General features: G+C 33.1%; 1 protein-coding gene across 3 annotated transcripts in view; it reads left to right on the plus strand.

Annotated features, from left to right (window-relative positions):
* Nucleotides 1–14,962, plus strand: part of Vps13a (vacuolar protein sorting 13 homolog A) — a 176,116-nt gene that overhangs the window by 100,499 nt on the left and 60,655 nt on the right. For all 3 annotated transcript variants that reach the window (XM_070035786.1, XM_070035785.1, XM_070035787.1), the window contains exons 40-50: nt 878–970; nt 1,248–1,604; nt 2,557–2,658; nt 4,021–4,179; nt 4,341–4,596; nt 6,039–6,199; nt 7,048–7,151; nt 9,034–9,316; nt 11,538–11,933; nt 12,176–12,280; nt 12,668–12,814. In XM_070035786.1, coding sequence (XP_069891887.1) covers nt 878–970; nt 1,248–1,604; nt 2,557–2,658; nt 4,021–4,179; nt 4,341–4,596; nt 6,039–6,199; nt 7,048–7,151; nt 9,034–9,316; nt 11,538–11,933; nt 12,176–12,280; nt 12,668–12,814 — 2,163 coding nt within the window. The remainder of the gene's footprint in view (nt 1–877; nt 971–1,247; nt 1,605–2,556; nt 2,659–4,020; nt 4,180–4,340; nt 4,597–6,038; nt 6,200–7,047; nt 7,152–9,033; nt 9,317–11,537; nt 11,934–12,175; nt 12,281–12,667; nt 12,815–14,962) is intronic.

Below are 14,962 nucleotides of genomic sequence, written 5' to 3' on the forward strand. Positions count from 1 at the left end.
CCCTTATTCTTTATAACATCTTACTACCTGGAGAGCCAAAATTAGAGTATTTTTAACCACAGTTTGGTGTTCACTGTTCATCTTTCAGATGCTCTTCATATTTTTTTCCTATTTTTAAAGCACATTAGTAACTATATGTATATTTATGGTTTATCTTAAATTTGAGAATATTTGTTAAACTCTGTTTGCTAAGGATATTTTAGGATTTTATGGAGAAACGTAGTCTCCTGAGGGAGGCTTCACAGTGAGAGTTACTTTTATGCTAATAACTGAAGAATGTTGACATATTCGTTAAGTTGGCCAAGGGTAGCCATGGAAGTATGTTTCAGGAAGAAGAACCTGAGTGTCAGAGAGCACAGGTTTCAGCACTGTATTTACCCCATTGTGGATCCTTAGGAGCCATCTTGAGGGGGATGTCTAATATTAACAGCTAAGACTTAACAGTGTCAGTAGTTTGCCAGCAATCCAGTAAGATAAAAATAGTGGCTATTCAGTTGATCTTCAATGGTCTGTTGATATAATGAATGTTTGTTCAGACTTTTCTATGTTATACTCAGCCAATTGTTAAGTATTTTGGTTATCATTCCTTGGCATAGCTGTTAACCTCATTTTATAGCTGTTGAATATGTGGTTTCTAGATGCCAGTTTCTCAAGTGCCAGGATCAGGGTTTTCTTATATTACTGTTTCTTATATTACTGTTATAGCTCATAATATCACTCATATTTTATTATAAATAATGAGAACAATTGGGTTGTCACTCTGTATACAGTTATTGTTAATTAAGTTGCTTATGTAAATTTAGCTGTTGCTAAGAAAATCTTAAAACAGAAAGATTTAACAATGTGATCATTAACTTAGGGAATTGTTGTATTATAGGTTTTGCAGCCCTGTGACTTGTTTTATCAAGCTACTCAGATAGGCTCAGGTCCACAAATAATTGATGTATCAGTAAAATCCCTTACACTGAAGGTAAGTTAAAATATTGCTCAAATCTTCTGTATGAGTATGACCTTATATTGTTGACATTTGGATGCTTCTGTAGTTATCTAATAATGCTATACTATATATAATTTCAATTATACTTCATCAGTTTAATATGTGCAAGATTCATGTAAATACTTTTACAAATTAAATTTTTTTTAAATTGTATCCACAATACTATGGCACTAATATTAGTTTATTATTCCTTCTAATTAATCAGCAGATAAATTTAATATAGTTTTAAATAATTTTCTTTTCTACTTAGGTTTCACCTGTTATCATAAACACCATAATAACTATAACTTCAGCACTTTATACAACTAAGGAAACTATCCAAGAGGAAAATGTTTTTTCTATAGCACATTTATGGGAAAAGAAGGATACAAAGACTTTAAAAATGTGGTTTCTTGAAGAATCCAGTGAAACTGAAAAGGTTGCTACCCCGACTGAATTGATTCCTCAAGGAGAGATAATAAAAATGAATATTGATTCTATTTTTATAGTTCTTGAGGCTGGAGTTGGTCATAGGACAGTGCCTATGCTTTTGGCAAAGTCACATTTTTCAGGGGAATGCAAGAATTGGAGTACTCTTATAAATCTACACTGTCAGATTGAGCTAGAAGTAAGTTTTTTCCATGGTTTTTTAAATAGTCACATATAGAATATTACAAAATCTTAGGTAGCTATTTAAATTGAGCTAATTGTAAATGATGTTGACTTAAAAACTTAAAAGACAATTGACACATTTATGGTTTTTAATGGTCGCTTTTATATGTGCATTGCTTCTAATTTTAAAGTGTCTACATTTTTGTATTTCAGTTTTATCGAGTTAAAGGTGATATACTAGTAGATAGTTGATTATATTATTGAACATTCTTAAGAATTTTATTAAGATTATTTTTTCATTTTAAAAGATAGTGGACTATATACATGAATATGTGGATAATCGCTTCTAAAGATTAGGAAGAAACTTGAATTCACATAAAATAATTTCTCTAGATACTTTGGTTTAAATAAATTGATTTTATATTTATTTGAAAGTAATCTGATACTCTGCATTATGAAGTGAATATGAAAATTTCTCTATATGTATGTGTTGGTATGGGGTTACATACCAACAGAAGTATAACTTAAATTGCAGATTTTCAAATTCTGGTTAGAGTTCTGTATATCTTGATCTTGGATGCATGTCCACAGATTCAGAGCATTGTACAACTGATTGAATCATAAGATTCATGGGCTTTAACTCAGTGAAGATAGACTTGTTGAAAAATATCTATAATGTGTGGTAGATGAACACAGTTTATTAGTCCAAACAAACAATACTTAGTAAAAGAAGATTCTTAAGAATGTTCTATGTGGAATAAAATGTAAAGGGAATATGTGGAATATTCTATGTGGAGTAAATATAAAGAATGTGAGTTAGCTATGAAGAAGGGATAGGTGAGTTACATGTAAAATGGCTTTAATGTAGAAGAAATATCCTAGAGAAAAGGCATGGTGACAAGATCAAACATGGAAGATCCTTTTAGAAAATAACTGAATTCATTTAAAATTTAAAATTCTTTTTTTAGGTTCATTATTATAATGAAATGTTTGGTGTATGGGAGCCTTTGCTTGAACCTTTAGAAATTGATCAGACTGAGGATTTCAGACCATGGAATCTTGGAATAAAGGTGTGTGTGTGTGTGTTAGAGAAAGAGTGAGAGTAGAGCACTATTTTCTTAACGTAGTTTAGATTCACTGCAAAATGGGGATGGTAGCATATTCTCATAAGCTTCCTGCCTTTGTACAAGTATAATTTCATTATTAACATCCTCCATCAAAGTCTATTTGAAGTGGAAAATATTTTAAAAAACTGAGGATGTCTGCACCACATTAGACATTTTAATCTTAGTCACAACCAAGTTGAAGTTCTCTCCTTGCCTATATACTTTCTTTTTTGCCCTCAATGTTATTTTCAAATGAAAATGCTACCTCTCCTAATATAACTAATTATTTAACATTTCTTATGTACTGGACATTGTTCTCAGCGTGTGTTTGCTTTAGTCCTTACAGCAAGACACAGAAAGCGATGTTTTAATCCACATCTGAATATGTGAAATGATTAAGATCAGTGAGGTTAATGAGTTTCTCTAAAGTTATAAGAGCTAACATAGAAGAGATGGGGTATAAATTGAGTTGTATAGTCCCTGCTCTCAACTGTGGCTATAATGTCCTTCCTCCTCTTCCCTGTTCCTCCCCTAGGGCCTCTTTTTGCAGATTGTGACTAATATTATCTTTCTTTGCCTTCTGAAAGGAATATCTAGCTAGCAAACAACATATTATTATTTGCTTGAAGTACTTTGCGAATTTGTGAAATTATGAGAATTAGCACCTTTAGATGGATAGAATTGTGCTTTTGAGGAAGAATATTACCAGTATATTTTCTGTATAATAATTTGAGTCAACATGTAAACAAATTTTTAGGGGCTTACAGTTAAGGAAAAAAAATGACTAACTTGTCATCCCTACCTTACTGTCTTAATTAAGCAGTTCAATTTTCTATATATGAAGCTGAAAGATTTGGATAAAGGCATTTCTTTGGTGGTTGTTAGGTCAATATAAAGTGTTGTTTATGTACCATTAATAAGTAAATAAATAAGTGGTATTCTTACTAGTCTTGGTTTTGCAGTAGTAATGTTTTGTAATTTTGCCTGATTTAGTAAGTCCCCAGGTTTCTGTTCTTTATGTATTATCATGAACAATTACTTTTTTGGCTATTTTTATATGAACTATTTAAATTTACATTTAGATGTCAGTTAAACTTAGTAATTTTAGAGACTTTTTTCCTTTTCTAAATAATGCCTGCCACATTACTGAAGATGAGAAAAATTTTTTTCTTCTGATACTTGGCCCCTATCCACTATGACCTTATGTGATTGTCAAAGTAATTTTAGTACTTATAAAATTTGTTTCTGTTAAATAGTATTTTTACATTTTGTTGAAAGTTTGTTTTTTGAAGCAAATTATTATGTGTCTACAATTTATCACTTTAGATGAAAAAGAAAGCAAAAAAGGCCATTGTGGAATCAGATACAGAAGAAGAAAACTATAAAGTGCCAGAATATAAAACTGTTATCAGTTTCTACTCAAAAGACCAATTGAACATTACATTATCCAAATGTGGCCTTGTGATGTTAAATAATTTAGTCAAGGTAAATATCTTGAAAGTAAATATTTGAAAATTTGAATGTTGAGTTACTACTTTAACTAGACCTTTTTATTAAATATATGTATTATTAACTTTGTTATTGTCATGTTATTCTGCTTATCAGTTAAGTTTTACACAGTTTATTTAGGAAAACTCTTTTTTTAGGCATTTACAGAGGCTGCTACTGGATCTTCACCTGTCTTTATAAGAGATCTAGCACCATTTATGATTTTAAATTCTCTTGGACTTAGTGTTTCTGTTTCACCAAGTGATTCTTTTAATGTACTTAACATGCCCATGGCAAAGTCGCACGTTTTGAATAATGAGGAGAGTCTGAGTATGGATTACGCACTGACTAAGGACAACGATCATTTCAGTGCAATGACCAGTCTAAGCAGCAAGCTCTTCTTCATTCTCCTTAGTAAGTGGTGTTTTTATGGCCTTTTTACATTCTCTTTTACCAGCGTTTATGGTATCTTACAGGATTTTTGTTTGTTTGGTTATAATCCCTTTCCTAATAGTTTGGGAACTTTTTTGAGGGGACTTTTTAGTTCTCTCCTTTAGTACTCTATTCCAAATCCTGACCTTACTTGTTGACATTATTTTAAGTTTATTCAATTTTTACAGCTGGTCGATGTTGCTAGTGGAAGTTTTAATCACATGTGATATGAGTTGGTTGGCATTTCACCAGTTTTGTAGCTGAGTTCTATTTAATTCAACTGATATATTTGTGTTAGTTTTGGAATTTATAACCATTTAATGTTCTACCTACTGAGGAGGAATTATTTTTGTCTTTTCTGCTTGTTGCACATGTTTCATTTCTATGGGAAGTAAAAATCTTAAGTTATCACAATAGTCATTCTCAAATATTTTCAAATAATTACCCAAACCCCTCTGGCACTCCTGACATTTAAGTAGTTCATTGAGGTGAATATCATATGGAAGATTAGACATGGGGAGAGGCAGGCTACTAAAACAGTTGGTTACCGTAGTTAGGAATTAATATAGGTATTACGGGTTATTTTTGGAGCATTGGTAATGGTATATCACTTTTGCCTCTGCTTTTGAGGTAATATTTTTATAAATGGGGATAAAATTTTATGCAAATAGTATATTTAGGCAAATATATTAGCTAAGTACCTACAGAATGTTCTTTAATTAAATTCAAGGTATATGTAAAAAAGTCAGGCTGAGACTGGTAGTTCACACCTGTAATCCTAGATACTTGGGAGGCTGAATTTGAGGATCATGATTCAAAGCCAGCTTGGTCAGGAAAGCTGATGAGACTTTTATCTCCAATTAACCACCAAAAGAAACTAGAAGTAGAGCTATGGTTTTAGTGGCAGAGTACTAACTTTGAGCAAAAATTCTCATGGACAAGCTCCCACACTCTGAGTTCAAGACTTAGGACTGACACACACACACACACACACACACACACACACACACACACACACGCACGTGCACGTGCACGCACACGCACAGTTTTAAAACTAAATAAGTGCAGCTACTTCCACATTTGCCAATGTCTATCTGAAGTCATTAGATTCTGGTTATTATGACAGCATGCCACAATAATTGTCCTTGGGTTTTATCATTATTCTTATTACTCAATTATTTTTTAAAGATTTGTTTTTTGGAGGATGTGTCAAACTTCTGATGAGATTTTTTTTCTGATGAGTTTTTTTTTAATTAAAAACTTTTTGGAAAATGCTGTAAAAGTTTTGGATAAATACTTTAGAACAAGTAGTAGCTTATTTAAATAATATTTCATATAGATTAAATCTGTAATGTTCAGAGGCGTTTAGAAGTTTAAGACAATCTGATATTTTGGTATTTAACATTTATCTGTATTTAACTTAGCACCCGATAACCATTCTACTGCTGATAAGATACCTTTAACAAAAGTGGGGCGACGGCTGTATACTGTAAGACACAGAGAGTCTGGAGTTGAAAGGTCTGTCGTTTGTCAAATCGATGCAGTAGAAGGAAGTAAGAAGGTGACAATTCGCTCACCAGTACAGGTATGAAGTGATCAATATTGGGAAAGTGCTGTTATGTACATCTTTGTTCTAATGTAAAAATTAAAGCAATTACTGAAGAATATCAGAGAAGCACAGCTAATTTGCAAATTCCATTCTCAGTAATTGACTAGTGAAAGGATTCCTTTCAATATGCTTCTCATAATTTCTTATTATACTGCCTTGTAAAATAATTTTCTGTGTACTAAAAATGTAAAAAAACTCATCAATTTAATTTTTAGTTATTATATAATATACCTTTTTAATATTAAGTCTTTATAGTATGTGTGTATCTTTTTAATTAGAGAATTTTTAAGCAGAGGAACAATTGGCAGCTTTTTTACAGAATATACAATAAGGTTGATTTTTGACATGAAAATACAGTTATGAAATCTTTGTAAGTCAAGAGTAATGAACATGTTACGCAAAAGACTTTCTTCTCCATTTTTAGGTATTCTTTGATCTGTTCTCATTGTACATTAGTTACATTAGTACTAGAAGACTACTAATTTATACGAGCCTATTGGAATGAGAAGATATCCTATGATTATAGTTTGCATTTTCTTGATTTCTTGGAATGTTGACTATATTTTTTAGATTAATTGATCTTTCAGTTTTCCTGTTCTATAAGTCATTTGTTGTTTGCATTTTCCTATTGATTGTGACTTTAGAAATAATTTTCAAGATTTCTGTAGAAACTTCCTTTATATTTAAGACTAAAAAATTCTATGTTCTAAATCATATGGGCAATTTATGAGCTTAATTTCTTTCTAGGGTATTAGGTGGACATATTTTTTAAATGTCTCAATTCTTAGGTTGCTGAACTTAATATGATTTGTTTTTCTTCCTAGATTAGAAATCATTTTCCACTCCCAATCTCAGTTTATGAAGGGAACGCTTTATTAGGAATTGCATCACCTGAAAATGAATTCAACGTACCATTAGCATCCTACCGGTGATTTTTTTTTCCCCCTAAATCTTTTTGTTCATGCTAAATTCTTTCATACAGTTTTCATTTTAGATTCTATACAGATGTTTATCTTTAAGTTATCAAACTTCCTTTAAAATAATTTATTTCCGTTTCAAGGCATGAAGGAAGTTCTTTCTCAAAATATGTATTTAGTGTATTTAATATGTACCATATAAAATTTTATGCTTTTATAAATATATAAACACAATTATTATATGTTTGCAGTATAGTCATTATAACCCATAGTCACATGCATGAGTTTTACAAATGTCTAACAGAACATAAACTTTGTATATGTATAGATATATGTATATGGATATATAGCTAGATACAGATATCTATATATAATGAACATGAATTTTTGTTTTGTGCGTGTGTCAGTTGTGGGGCTTAAACTCAGGGCCTGGGTGTTGTCCCTGAGCTCTTTTGCTCATAGTTAGCACTTTGCCACTTTGAGCCAAAGCGCCACTTCCAGTTTTTGTGTGGTTAATTGGAGATAAAAGTTCATGGGGACTTTTCTTCCCAGGCTGGTTTTTGAACTGTGATCCTCAGAGCTCCGCTTCCTCAGTAGCTAGGATTGGAGGTGTGAGCCACTGGTACCCAGCTTCTTTATCTTTTCAAAACTTTCATAACAGATTTTTAAAAAATAAAATCTTTCATCTGTACATATGTTCTGTTAAATGCTCAGAGGTAGAATTGCAATATAACTTATTTTAAATATTGAAAATGTGTCAAACTTAGTATAAAATAAATGTTGTTAAAAAGATTAAGCAATGAGTCAGGTACCAGTGTCTCACACCTGTAATCCTAGCTACTATTGAGGAAGCTGAGATTTTAGGACTAAGGTCCAGAGAGCCAGCTCTGGCAGGAAAGTCTGTGAGACTTCTATCTTCTATTATCCAAAAACAAAAGCCAGAAATGGAATTGTAACTCAAGTGTAGAGTGCTCGCCTTGAGCACAAAAGCTCAGGTTCAGTGCCCAGGTTCAGAGTTCAAGTCCATAACGGGCACCAACAAAAGACTGATCAAAATAATGAGTGAATCTTATCATTGTAGATTTAATATCATAATAAATTAATACTGTTTAACCGAAACAGAAAATCTCATGAATATTGAGCTTACTGCTCAGTAAAACCTTCTGTGAACTGATGGCTCATGACATTAATCCTAGCTATTCAGGAGGCTGAGATCTGAGGATCACAGTTAAAAGCCAGCCTGGGCAGGAAAGTCTGCGAGACTGTCTCCAATTAACCACCAGAAAACCAGAAGTGGTGCTCTAGCTCAAGTGGTAGAGTGCTTGCCTTGAGCTGAAGAGTTCAGGGACAGCGCCCAATCCCAGAGTTCAAGCCCCACGACAGACAAAAAAAACAAAACAAAACCTTCTGTGGAGTTTAGCATCATAGTTTATTTAACATTTTAAAGCACACTCTAAAAATGCACACTCCACATTTAAAGGAATATTGCAAAAGGTATAGGCAAAACTACACGCAGCCAAATTTTTAGCTGTCTCTTCATTCTAACCCATACTTAAAAGTTTATGATGTAATTCCTAATGCCTAAAACACAATCTAGAACTTTGGACATACTTTTGCTTGTATGTAGAGTCGTAATAAGTATTTTCTTGCTTAGCTGGATTATTTGTAGCCATCTTGTATTTTTACAATAGTGTATAATAAAAATAACTTTCTCTTAAAGACTAATTGATTTGTTAAGTTTATAGGAAGTTAGCTGCCTCTTACCTGGCTCTCAAATATATATGAAAATGTAAAAATACAGTATTATGGAAGTAAATAATAACAGAATTCTAAAGTTGTAAGTGTGTAACTTAGGTCTTCAAGTGTTTTGAAATTACAATTTTTTTTATTCAGGTCATTTCTTTATCTGAAGCCAGAGGATGAGGATTATCAAGTATGTGAAGGACTTGACTTTGAAGAAATGATAAAACTTGAAGGAACACTTATAAAGAAGAAATGTAGATCAATAAACCCCTCGAAGACACCATTCATTATTAATATTGTCCCAGAAAAGGATAAATTGACATCTCTCTCAGTGTATTCAGAAGATGGCTGGGACTTACCATACATAATGCATTTATGGCCACCTATCATACTCCGAAATCTTCTTCCTTACAAAATTGCTTATTATGTACAGGTATAGAAGGTTTTTCTTTTATTTCTGAACCTTGAGTTATTTAAAACAATTGAATGTTTGAGGCACATACTAAGCAGGACATGAAGATGGGAAAATGTACATTGATCTCAGCCTGGGAAAAAACATTAGTGAGATCTTAAAGAACAAATGAAATGGGGTAGCACATATTTATATCGCCAAATATGTAAGAAGCAGAAGTAAGAAGATCATGGTCAGAGGTCTGCCCTGGAGAAAAGCATCAGACACTGTCTGAAAAATAAATGAAATCAAAATGTCTGGAGATGTAACTCATGTGATAGGATGCATTAATTGTAGTAATAAAGAATAGATAGAACAGATATTCAAATTAAAATGTTCAGCCAGATGCAGTGGATCAAGTCTGTAATCCTAGCTACTTGGGAAGCAGAGATCAGAATATTAAGGTTCAAAGCAATCCCAAACAAAAAAGTTCCAGAGACTCCCATCTTAACAGTAGTACCTGTCATCCCAAGTTTGTGGGAATGTATAACCAGAACATAGTCCAAATAGGCCCAGACATAAATGAAACCCTGGTTTGAAACTGCCCGAAAGGGCTGGCACAGTGTGAGAACCTGAATTCAAAGTCTAATGCCACAAAAAAAACCCTAAAATAAGAAAAATAAAAATTCTTCTATAGCCAAGAACTGATGACTCATATCTGTAAACTTATCTTCTTTAGAGGATGAGATTAAAGGATCACAATTTGAGGCCAAAAAAGTTGATGAGACCTATTAACAGAGAGCTGGGTGAGATGGTCTAAACCCATGATTCTAGCTAGGATGGGAAGCCTAACGGGATCATGCCTGGACAAAGCAAGACCCTATCTCAAAAATAACCTGCCGAAAACAGCTGAGGTCTAACTCACCAGTCAGAGTGCCCATCTAGCAAATTCAACTCTAGTACTATCAAGAAAATTCATTTATTTTAGTAATCTAAGTACAAATGTGGTATACTGGTTTTTTTCAAAAACCTACAAAAATATTTTTTAGTCTTCTAAAAATCAGAAAGTAGAGATTATAAAATTACCTATCATTGAAACTGAAGGGATCAGTGTTTTCTATGTCTCTGTATGTATAAGTCATGGTTACAGGATGAACACTATACTTTGAAGCATGGTTGAGAATCAGTATTGAAATAATATTAGACTTAAAAAAAGCTTGTTACTTTATATCATATGTTCTACTCACTTAAGGAATGTATTCCCTGTGAACGTGCTTTTTATACTAAAAACTCTTTTTAAAAGATTGTTTACCTCCAGTGTTAGAAGTGGAATTTCTCCATCTTATAATTTTATGTACATATTCTGTTTGCCATGTTTATCAAGTGAAGGAATATGTAATCGCTGCAATTCATTATAGATTTGCTTTGAGAATGACTATATTATTATACTTCCTATGTATTTTTAGGTGGGTGTAGTTAACAGCCATGGTTTAAGGATGAGAGTACCTCTTGATTGGGTGAAGGTATTAAAAATCAAGAGTGGAAGTCATTAGCAATTGCTTCATTTTAGGATTCATAGTTTTCTACAAGTTTCATTATTTTCTAGTTTTCAAGACTATAATCACTAATACCTAGGGTTATTTTTTGTCTCCTGAGTTTTTTACTATTGTATGTTCATAATTTCCAGTGAGGTTTCATATATTGATCTCCACAATAACCCATCTATTTATTTTGATGGCACTGGAGTTTGAATTAAGGCCTCATGCTTGTTAGGCAGACACACTCTCTCTTTAGATACATCTTCAGTCCTTTTTGCTTTAACGATATTTTACCATACGGGATCATGGTTTTTTTTTTCCTCAGGGACTGCCTTAGATTTTGACTCCATCTATGTCCTTCCCTGTAATTGGAAACACAGGTGTGGTAGATCGAAATACAATCTTGCTAACTTTTTGCCCGGACTGACCTTGAACCGTAATCCTACCAATTCCTACTTGCAGAGTATCTGGAATTACAGACACAAGCTATTTGGCTGAGCTACAATAGTCTTTGAAGTCAATTATTTATACTGTTTTGCAAATACAGTTGTTCAGATCTAGATCAAATATTTCATAGATGTTTACACAGCTGAAACCTAAAATCTGCTTTTTCTAAAAAGTGTTTCAACCGCATTAGAATTCAATTTAGAATGATTAAGTAGAATTTTGAGGCATATTCTTTATAGATACTTTAAAGTTGAATGTGTTTTTCTTTTTTCTTACAGGGGATTGAAAATACTGTTTCTACTCTCAATGAAGGACACTCAGCCCAGATTTGTACAGTACAGATGGATAAAGCCAAGCTGCATTTAAAGTTGCTTGACTATCTTAATCATGATTGGAAAAGTGAATATCATATAAAACTTAATCAACAAGACATTAGCTTCATCAATTTTACCTGTATCACAGAAATGGAAAAGACTGATTTAGATATTGCCATTCATATGACTTACAATACTGGCCAGACTGTTGTGGCATTTCATAGTCCATACTGGATGGTCAATAAAACTGGTAGAATGTTACAGTACAAAGCTGATGGAATTCATCGAAAACATCCACCTAATTATAAAAAACCAGTTCTTTTTTCTTTTCAGCCAAATCACTTTTTTAATAACAATAAGGTAACTTTTGTATTTTCTAACTTTTACTCACCTTTATCTCCTTGTCAATTTTTCATTTTCAATGCTGAAGAATAAACTGTAAATGTAGGTTGAGAGAACATTTGTTAAATATTTTAACTTAAAAAGATTAGCATTTAATAGTGAGAAAGATTGGTGTTTTAAAAGGTAGTATTTTATGTTAAAAATTTTTTTTAAGTTTTTAGGTACCTAAATTATAACACATTTCAATTTCTTTCTCTTAGGTTCAGCTTATGGTAACTGATAGTGAGTTGTCAGATCAGTTTTCAATTGATACTGTTGGTAGCCATGGAGCCATTAAATGTAAAGGCCAGAAAATGGAATATCAAGTAAGTTCATTCTGTGCTGAAGAATGTTTTTTTTTGAGATGTTATCTATTAGATACTCGATTGATTTTTTTTTTTTTTTTTTTTTTTTTGGTCAGTCATGAGGCTTGAACTCTGGGCTTAGTCGCTATCCCTGAGCTCTTCAGCTCAAGGCAAGTGCTCTACTGCTTGAGCCACAGTGCCACTTCTGGTTTTCTAGTGGCTTATTGGAGATAAGAGTCTCACGGACTTTCCTTGCCTGGGCTGGCTTTGAACTGTGATCCTCAGATCCCAGCCTCCTGAGTAGCTAGGATTACAGGCGTGAGCCACTGGCACCTGGCTTCAATTAATTATTTAAGCATACTATGTATGCGAACAATTTTTTTTTTACTGTTAACTATTTTTCCTTAGGTTGGTGTTACTATAGACCTCAGCAGTTTCAACATTACCAGGATTGTGACATTTACACCATTTTATATGATTAAAAACAAAAGCAAATACCGTGTATCAGTGGCTGAAGAGGGAAGTGATAAATGGCTCTCTCTTGATTTAGAAGAGGTAAGTTAATGAGTCTAAAAAATGTACTTGACTGGACTTTAGCTAATTCTAAAACTGGATCTTGCTCTCTAGAGATGCATAGTTTGATCCTTAAGCAGACACTTAACTACCAGTCATTTTGGTTAAAGTAATGCAAACAGTGGGAGAAATAAGATACAAACTCATCAAACGGGAGAAAGGGATTTATCCAGAAAGCTGTCAGAAAAAACTTTACAGAGTAGATTAAGCCAAACTTTCCTTCAAGTTATTTGAAGGAACATGATATGAATAACAGAGATGATTCTATACCGTTATTAGCTGTCAGACTCTGGATAAGAGTTTTCTGAATGATGATGTAAAGTTATTAGATTATGTATTTTTGAAGAACATTCTAAGTGGTAATATTACAAGAGAAATATTCAGTACTTTTCCATTATTCCTCCTACATAAGACCATTTCAGTGGGAACATTGTTCTTGAAGACAGAAATTTCTTGAGGATTGATTTTGAAGATAAATGCCATCAATTTATGTTTATCATTATCATTATGACAGTTTTCTTGATACTAACTTTAGGTTCATGTTTTTCCTCAATGTGTTTCCCACTGTCTCTAGCTTCCATTTTTGTTGAAAATTATGCTGATTCTTTTCATTTCTTTGGAGTGTTTTTTTTTTTTCCTTGTTGAATTCAAGGTATTTCTTCTTTTTGTCCTTGATATTCTGTAATTACTATTTGTGTTCGGGGGAGGTGGGAAGTTACTGCTTGAGCTATTTCTAGATCTGTGGATTAATGTTTACATACTTTGCATAAAACTTGGAACTTGTGTCTCTGTACATATTGCCTCTCCTTCTTCCTAAGGCAAATCCTTTGTATTGCCCATAGTTTGCCTGACAGTAGCACAGGGTTTTGATGAAAGAACTTGACTTCTCATCAGTGTGGGTGTCAGGGAACAAAGCAGTGAGAAAGGTAAGCTAAGTAGGGAGACCTACAGAGGGAAATATTGGACATGATTGAGGGATAGCAAAAGAAATCCGTGTTCTAAAAAGTAGTGGAGGACAAACCATAGGGTCATGAAGCATAATCATGAAGATATCTGTAAACCATTTACCATTTAATCATTATTCTGAGGGATTAAACATAGTAGGGTCTCGGTAAACATTTGCTTGGATGAATATGACTTATTTTTGTAAACGTTTCATTAATTGGTGTTACTAGTTGGTTGGCTATCTAGATATCTAAATACTAAGTTTGTTACACTCACTTTCCTTTGATTTATGTACTTCATTCAAATACATTTGTATTTTTATTTATAGCATTCTGATCTGATATCTCACAGGTATTATTGGGTCTTGATTATCTTTTAAAAATTTAAACCAGATACACTATTTTTTTGGGGGGGGGGGGTCCAGTGGTGGGGCCTGAACTCTGGGCCTGGGCACTGTCCCTCAGCTCTTCAGCTCAAGGCTAGCGCTCTATTACTTGAGCCACAGTGCCACTTCTGGCTTTTTTCTTTTTGCTTATGTGGTGCTGAGGAATTGAACCCAGGGCAAACGCTCTACCACTGAGCTACCTTCCCAGCCCCCAGATACACTATTTTTAAAAGTTCATATTTACATTAATTTCAATTAGAAATTCACGACAACTTTTCAAATTTTAATTTATCTTCAATTTCAGGTTAAGATAAATTTTCTTTCATTTAAAATTTTTGCATTTTAGCCAGGTACCGGTGGCTCATGCCTATAATCCTAGCTACTCAGGAGGCTGAGATCTGAGGATCACGTTTCAAATCCAGCCCAGGCAGGAAAGTCCATGAGACTCTTATCTCCAATAAATCACTCAGAAAACCCGAAGTGGTGCTGTGGCTCAAGTGGTAAAGCACCAGCCTTGAGCTGAGAGAGCGCTCAGGCCCCATGACCAACAACAAAAATAAATAAATAAAATTAAAAATTGCCTTTTAACTTTGGCTTATAATAATCACCTTTGTGCTATGGTATATTTGTTTAAAAAATATTAAATTTATTCCTTTGTTTTCCCACTGTAACATAGAAAACCTGTAGTACTTTCCCAAATCTCAGGAGGTTTTACATATAATAACACTTAGAAAGGACAGTGTATGTTATTAAGTATAAAATGTAGAATATTAAGCCAGGCACTGGTGACTCTTGTCTGT

This window comes from Dipodomys merriami, unplaced genomic scaffold (genome assembly GCF_024711535.1).
Source record: "Dipodomys merriami isolate MVZ:Mamm:240054 unplaced genomic scaffold, mDipMer1.0.p SCAF_26, whole genome shotgun sequence".
Classification (NCBI taxonomy): Eukaryota; Metazoa; Chordata; class Mammalia; order Rodentia; family Heteromyidae; genus Dipodomys; species Dipodomys merriami.